Here is a 7,540-nt window from a genome sequence, read left to right as displayed (position 1 = left end):
GGGGGTAGAATTATTCAGCTGCTTATAGTTTGATGGATTGCTTCTTGCACAGTCTTGATTGATATGTCCATGTTTGTGGTACACACTTCAGACAAAAGAATCACATTACAGATCAATTATTAACTGCAATATATATATATATAACAATATTTGTTTGCATACTATTACAATTCACCTTATGTTAATAATGTAAACTGATGTATTTTCTTTTATTTATAGGTAATAACACATTCACATCAACACCAAATCATATCGTCAAATTAGAAAAGGAGTAGATTCAAAAATTTGACCAGCATGCTACAATCACTAAAAATTATTTTTATTTATTAGTTTTAAAGTGTATTCAAATTGAATTAACTATATGTTCTTTAAAGATAACTAACTGCTCAAACCAGCGGTGTTGTCTAACTGCAGTAAAATATAGTTAACTTTAATTTATTTGTGTTATTACCCATCTTCCGTTACCTTCCTGGTCATGTAAACTGCCATCAAAGCTCAGCCAGAGAAAGATGAGAAGGAGTTATGGGCCATGACCAATCCCCTGGCGTAGATGCTGTAACATTTAGCTGCACCTCCCCATGCAGAGGCTGCTGGGAGAGTAACTTTATTGTCTCAATCTGCTCCCGCTTCCCAGCTTGGCTATCAAGACTTTCTTACAGCCTTTAACTGCCTTTATGAGGTGTGTTGATTTGGCACCAGGCTCTCGTGTGCACCTGTCTCTGCTATGTAAGAGCTTCATTTGTAATCTGCATCAAAAAATTTAAATTTATTAAACTGCTTCTCACATAAAAAAAAAACAAAAAAAACTGACCAAACCTGGCACTTTTAATGTCACCTTCTTCTAACATTTAATGGTTACAGTTCTGGTCCTGTCAAGTGACTTTATGCTTGCTAGCACCTTTTTAAATTAATTGCTCTCCTTCCTGCCATTTCTGTCATTGTAGTCATATGCCATGGCTAATGATGTGGTATAGGGCCTCCCTGCTAGCCAACCAGCGACTGAGATATTGGTTGCGTAGATGTCACCAGATGGGCTGTTTAGGAGAGTGGATTGGTGTGAAACGCGCTGCAAGAAAGATAACATGGAATACTAATTCCTCAAATTGATTGTTCACATTTAAGTAGCCAGTTCAGTTGGCCATACATCATGGGAGTTTGTAATGTGAATCCTTGGCATCTCTGTGTCCAGGTAAGGGCTTTCCTGCAGTCACCCATGGAAGGTGTGGTCTTGGAGACCTACGGCAGTGGAAATGCCCCCGATAACCGACCCGACCTGTTAAATGAGTTGAAGGAGGCCACCAACTCTGGTGTCATCATCATGAACTGCACCCAGTGTCTGAGGGGAACCGTGTCTGCAGCTTACTCCACTGGCAAGGCATGTCACCTACTACTCAGTACTGACCCATTTACTACATTTTGTGACAGGCTGTCCAGTTGAGAGAATAAAATAAATAAAAAATATACATATACAGTATATACCTATGACTTCTCAGGTATTGAAGGATGCAGGGCTGATAGCTGGCCATGACATGACTCCAGAGGCTGCCCTTTCAAAGCTGTCTTACGTATTGGCCCAGGAAGACTTGAATCTTGATGAAAAGAAAATGGTCAGTGCCTAGTTTCAAAAGTAATATTGCCTTTAACAGAGATGTATAATAATTTTTAATAATGTGTGTTTGTGTGTGTGTTCTAGATGATGGCTCAGAACCTGCGAGGTGAGATGAGTGCCGACTTAGCAGGAGCCAAGCTGTGTCTGAGAGACAGCCGTTTCATCCAGGTCATCGCCAAGTCTCTCAACATCAGCTGCAAAGAAGTGAGGGCGCCTACCATAGACAGACTTCAATAGTGTCACTGCCTATCACTTCACCATACAAACAGCTGGATTTCCAACAAAACCAATTTTTTTCATGTTTTAGCTTATCCGATGAAAAAAAATCCCTTAACTCTCATAGAAGTCAAGACACTTCTGTAAAGGTTGTTATGACTATACATAAAAATGTGCCAAAGACAACTTCATTCATTTTTATACATTCAAACAAGTAGAAGTTCTCTTTTATAGCATTTATTTTGTGTCCACTATGGGACCTTGTCAGAAGCTCAAATGATGTTACGCCAGCCCCAGGCCGGCACTATCCTCCATCCATCTTCGTCTGCTTATCTGGTATCAGGTTGCGGGGGGAGCAGCTCCAGCAGGGGATCTGAAACTTAATTTTCCCAAGCCACACTTAGTGCCACATAAGGCACTAAGTCTTTAATATATTAATTTAACCTTAAACCTTAGGAGGATATATTAGGCTGACATAGTGCCAGTCTTCATCCAAAAACCTCTTCTTGCTTCTCACAGTAGCCGCAATAGCCACAGTCGACAACTATGCTATGCTGTTGGTGCACTGCAACTTTATTTGGACAGGGCCCAAAGTCTAAGACAGGGTAGTTATTTGTATTATTGCTAAAACCACACTTAGAAAAGCTGGTGTCCAAGCAGCGTCATTTGAGCTTCAGATGTGGTATTGGCGAGTATGCGAATCTATGCACCCATCCGATACCGCATCGTTTAGGCCCTAAAAAATTTACTTTAAAGTAATTTCACCCGGATAACATGCTGCCATTTGCTAACATTGTCTCTCTGCTAGCTTGTTAGCAGTCCTAACCGGAACCAGTCTCGTATTGCCAGGCCCATCTCCACAGCGCTGTGTCAGAGTGTAATGTTTGTCAGAGCTAACGTTAGAAAATCCCACCAGTGAAACTGTAATGTGTACAGTAAGCAAAACTAGGTGGCACCAAGAGTTGCCAATTTCAGTTTCACTACCAAATTTTATATTGTTATTGTACTGTTTAAAATGTTAAATGATTTTTATTTAATTAAATTGTGGATGCACAGTTATTTGTCATTTATTTCTAGATTTGTTTTATTTATTTTCTTTATCAGTTATGACTGACTGTCAAACAAAATAATAAATGAAGTTCAATGGCATTCATTCTTTATTCATTCGGGTTTAACCCGAGCCAAGCCATACAACAATGATAGCAATCATATCACATTCATACAGTGTTAGTACAACTGTTAAAATATAAATAAAATACATATATTTTTAACTCGGTATCAGTTGACAAGTTTAGGTATTGGAATCAGTGTCAGGAAGTATCTTTTATTTAAAAGTTTTCTGATTAAAGTCTGTGGTGTTTACAGGAGCTGGAAACCATTCGTGATGCCCTGAATCCCACACTGGCATGTGCTGCTGCTAAGATCGGAGACATAGACGCCTTGAAAGCCCTAAAGGAAATGGTGAACAACCCTACAATCTCGACTACACACTACACACAGTTGATAACCATTACAGACTTTTAATTGTTTGTCATAAAATGTAATAACCTTTTCATACACACACCCTTCGTTTCAGGGAAGTGTTGCACTGGGAAATTTGCCCTGTCAGCCTATTACCATCAAAATCAAATGCGTCAACCTTCTGAGGCTATGACACTCTAAACACAGCTTAGAGCAAAACTTTTATGCCAGAAGAGCAGCATTTAACCAGGCTTATCTCGATCATGTTTATTTTGTACGGTCAACGCACCCAGGCGAACCTTTTACACTGATGGTTGAAGAAATTTCCAGGGTTGCTGTTCCTGTATTAGAAGAGTATTGGAAACACACAGGCACACAAGCAAACAAAACATGAGGCTGGACTGGTAAGGCAGGCCCAGAGTTGCCCCAGCGGTCACGTGTTTGTATGTGGCTCAACTTGTATGCAGTCGCTGCTGGCATTAGCTTTTCTATGGACACATTTAACGTGTCTGACACATTTAATGTGCTACTAAATGAGCTAAATTTTTACCACCCACAGCAAATGTTTCATACATTTCCCCTGCTTGTGGTGAACTTTGTCCATAAGGTTTATTTCTTTTTTTCACTGTGTTTTTCATTTATCCTCCTACTACTTATTTATTTATAAATTTGTTTGTTTGTTGCCTCTGTTCTACACAGGCTGCTCAGCAGTAATATAGAAGGTTACAGAAATGGCACTGTTTAGAATAAGGCTGGCAGAAGTAGGAAAAAGCTTTAGCCTCATAGATAATACTTCTTACTTTATTGTTGGTCTTTCAATTTTGTTGTTTTTTTAATTTTTTTTTTTTTTTAAGAAAAATACAGAATATCACCAGACCCATCCTCTCTTCACCCGGTGAAGTACACTGATGTTTTCATGTTTATCTTTGGCACAGGGCAGTAACTTGTCTCTGGGTGACTATGATGGACGTACTCCCCTACATGTTGCCGCCTGTGAGGGCAACCTCAAACTGGTGGAGTACCTACTGGGTCAGGGAGCTACAGTCTATGCTAAAGATCGCTATGGGGACACACCCCTAAGCAACGCTGTACGCTTTAGGTAAGAATCACCTCTTTTTAAAGAGTTAGGCCCGGTGTGTTTGTTTGTTTTTATCTGTCTGTTTCAATTTACTTGCGGGAGTCATCCCAAAAAGATTAATAAAGAGAAGTCTAAGTAATAATGTTGTTTATAAAGTTCCAAACACAACATATTAAATCCCCCATTTGGCCATTAGCAACATTTTAGTGTTGCCTCAAAATATGTTGTTAATAGCTGCTATAGATGGGACTTCATTAAATGAACTGCTGAAAGGAACAGTAGAGAATCTGGCTCTGCCTAAATGACAGGAATGGAGCAGCAGCTGTCAGGGGGGGCGTTGAGTCCAGGGGAGCAACTCGTAAGGCCAGGCAATAATTATAAACTAATTAGGCTAATTGTCATCAATTGACAGTTTAGACAGTGTTTATTTTAACCAAAGCTTTTTTTTTTGTCATTCGTTGACATTGCTGTAAACGTCTATGGGGGAAAAGCCACGCTTAATGTTTCAGTTTTAGCGCTATGCTGAGCCTCAGGGTGAAAACGTTGTATTTGTCAAAGCTGTGCCAAATGGCTGTTGTCCTATTTTAACGGTTGGCACTGCAAGTAAGGACTTGTTTTCTTTGTGATGATAGAGGGATGCATTGGTGCGCTAACACCTGCCATTAACACTTCCTGTGCTACACACCTCCGCTCACTTTGTCCTTTCTGAATGTATTTCATGAAACGACTGTAAGTAATTAGAACTGGAGTTTTGAGTTTGAACTGTCAGGATGTCACCATGTCTCACATACTTTGAATGTCACTGGCATTTTACAGTGCACTACAGCCTGATGCCCATATAAGGAGTGACAGAAAGCATAGAGAAAGCAGGGTTAAGGAACAACAATGGGGAGTGTCCTCTGAACCAGTCCTACCAACCTGCTCCCAGTTTCACAGATGAAAGATACTGGCTTCTTTACACTCTACAGGAAGTCTTCTGATTTCTTTTTAGTTTCATTGGCTGTGCCTCTACATACCTAACACTAAAGTGTCAATTTGAACTCTTTGGTAACTTACCTTATTACATAGCAAGCTAAGCTATTAACACTTTTTTTTTATTCAAAAAAACAAAAATTCTGTCACCAAGTGTCACTGCAGGTGACTTGTGCGTGGGTGGTTGATTGCAGGGGATAAGAAACTTGTTCTTACACGCCAAACTACAATCACTGCCACACTGGCTCGGAAAGTCAAAGGGCATTAAATTGTTTAAAAACAACATTGCTATAAGTTATCCTTTTGAACAGGATTTATTGGTGATGCTTTTAGTAACAGCTTTTTTTTAACTGAATGATATGCTAGTAATATTTATGTATTACATATAGTAATAAGTATCTATGTGTATATATGTCCTCTAAATAACGTAGGAACAAGGATGTTGTGAAGCTGCTGAGAAAGACAGGAGCCCACTTCTCCAAAGAGGAGTTGGATGAAGCAGGAACCAAACTGTGCAGGTGAGACGCACAAAAAGCCCCAAATGTATTGGTTGCTCAGCCATCATTGCACTGACCCATGCTACATAGCTAACTCAGGCTCAACCAGTTGTCCCACTGTCACACAAACTGTAGGAATGCTCCCTGGCAACATAGCTTTGGATCTGTTCTATGTCTCTAGAGTCGCCAGGTGTACAACACACCGGCTGGCCTCTGTTTTTTTATATGTACCTAAGAATACCCAACAGGTTTTGGTAAGACAGTTCCAAGTTACAGTTTCATAAACACACCTTTTGTAAGGTACATTGAGCATGGCTGAATAAGTGAAAACTCTATTGATTTAGTCCCTTGTATCGCTGGCCCAGTTTAAAAAAAAAAAAAAAAAAAGTCTGTTTACACAACTTGTCATTCAGCCAGTGGCTATTTCATTGTTGATAATACAGACTTTAGGAAACAGAGCCCTTTCCCATATTAACTCATGTCATGTCCTTTTGTGTGTCAGCCTGGCAGCCAACGCAGACCTGGATGGCCTAGAAATCTGGAGTCTTGCCGGAGCTGATCTGAATAAACCAGGCTACGATGGACAGGCAGCAATTGGAGCGGTGGGTTCTAGAGACACGTATTCCACTTTTAAATACCACAATTCATGAAGTGAAAACCCTGTCTCATTAACCATGTCGCATTAACCCTTTTTCACCTGTCACAGGCCCAGACTGCTGGCAATCAGGAAGTGGTGGCATTTTTAGGCCAACTCCTGAGCAAAAAAGCCGAGGTAACCTCTGTTTTCCATTCTAGCTGCTTCATCCCTCTGTTTCTTTCGCTCAGACAGCTCAGATATGCACACTAGTGTAAAATTCAGATTGGAAAAATTCTCTGTGTATAATTGCATCCTAATACCATATTTGTTTTGTTTAATTTCAGACAGTATTTGGTTAATTTAATGATGATGATAAGGAGGAGGAGGTAAATGAGATGTAGTAAATATGTGTTTCACAGTTTATACATTTCCCATATTCAGCATGTGATCCAGTTTAACACGGCTGTTTTGGCTCCCTTTTTCTTTGTTGTACATGCCCTTGTGCCTGTTATCAATCAGTCAATCCATCCATCCATCCATCCATGCATTTTATAAACTGCTTGTGTATCCCAGCATGCATTGCACAAGAGGCAGGTTACACCTCTGGATAGGTCACAGTCTATGGCAGGACTAAAACACACATGTTCACAACAAATGCATTCACACCAACAAACAATTCAGAGCTGCCACTTCACCTGGCTCCTGGGAGAAACCCACGCAGACAGTGGGAGAGAAAGGGCTCAGTTGTCCCTGTTGCAACAGTCATAATCATCATGTGCCCATGGGGCCCTTGTGCATATTTTATTTCAAATAACGCACACGATACACTATAATGCAATGAGAACTCAAAGTGTGGAATGAAAGAGCACTTGTAATTTTTATTGAAAAATGCTAGTGCTGTCAAACCATTAAAAGATTTAATCGTACATTCTTATCTATTCTAAATGTCCCTTGATTTCTTTTTGTTTTTCTCATTTTAATGCTCTTATCAACATGGAAAGGTAGATCAACTTGCTTTGTGCAAATGTTTTTTATTGAAAACAACATTGACATAAAGCGTATAGTGTTCAATTTCAATTTCATTCTCATTTGAAGCAAATAATCCCTCACACAATGTAACACTGTCCATC

General features: G+C 39.8%; 1 protein-coding gene across 7 annotated transcripts in view; it reads left to right on the top strand.

Moving 5' to 3' along the window:
- The window catches only part of aspg (asparaginase homolog (S. cerevisiae)), a 16,550-nt gene that overhangs the window by 7,478 nt on the left and 1,532 nt on the right, over window positions 1-7,540 (top strand). For 3 of the 7 annotated variants that reach the window (XM_032499984.1, XM_032499980.1, XM_032499979.1), the window contains 8 exons: window positions 1,190-1,375; window positions 1,494-1,607; window positions 1,694-1,813; window positions 3,191-3,286; window positions 4,222-4,385; window positions 5,768-5,854; window positions 6,336-6,435; window positions 6,540-6,605. In XM_032499984.1, the coding sequence (XP_032355875.1) occupies window positions 1,190-1,375; window positions 1,494-1,607; window positions 1,694-1,813; window positions 3,191-3,286; window positions 4,222-4,385; window positions 5,768-5,854; window positions 6,336-6,435; window positions 6,540-6,605 (933 nt within the window). Of the gene's footprint in view, window positions 1-1,189; window positions 1,376-1,493; window positions 1,608-1,693; window positions 1,814-3,190; window positions 3,287-4,221; window positions 4,386-5,180; window positions 5,464-5,767; window positions 5,855-6,335; window positions 6,436-6,539; window positions 6,606-6,754; window positions 6,797-7,540 lie in introns of those variants that run through there. The other 4 variants (XM_032499982.1, XM_032499981.1, XM_032499985.1 and 1 more) reach the window with 3 other exon arrangements.

This window comes from Etheostoma spectabile, chromosome 20 (genome assembly GCF_008692095.1).
Source record: "Etheostoma spectabile isolate EspeVRDwgs_2016 chromosome 20, UIUC_Espe_1.0, whole genome shotgun sequence".
NCBI classification, from domain to species: Eukaryota; Metazoa; Chordata; class Actinopteri; order Perciformes; family Percidae; genus Etheostoma; species Etheostoma spectabile.
The sequence above is the reverse complement of the archived record's forward strand: the minus strand, read 5'-3'. Positions and strand labels throughout refer to the sequence as shown.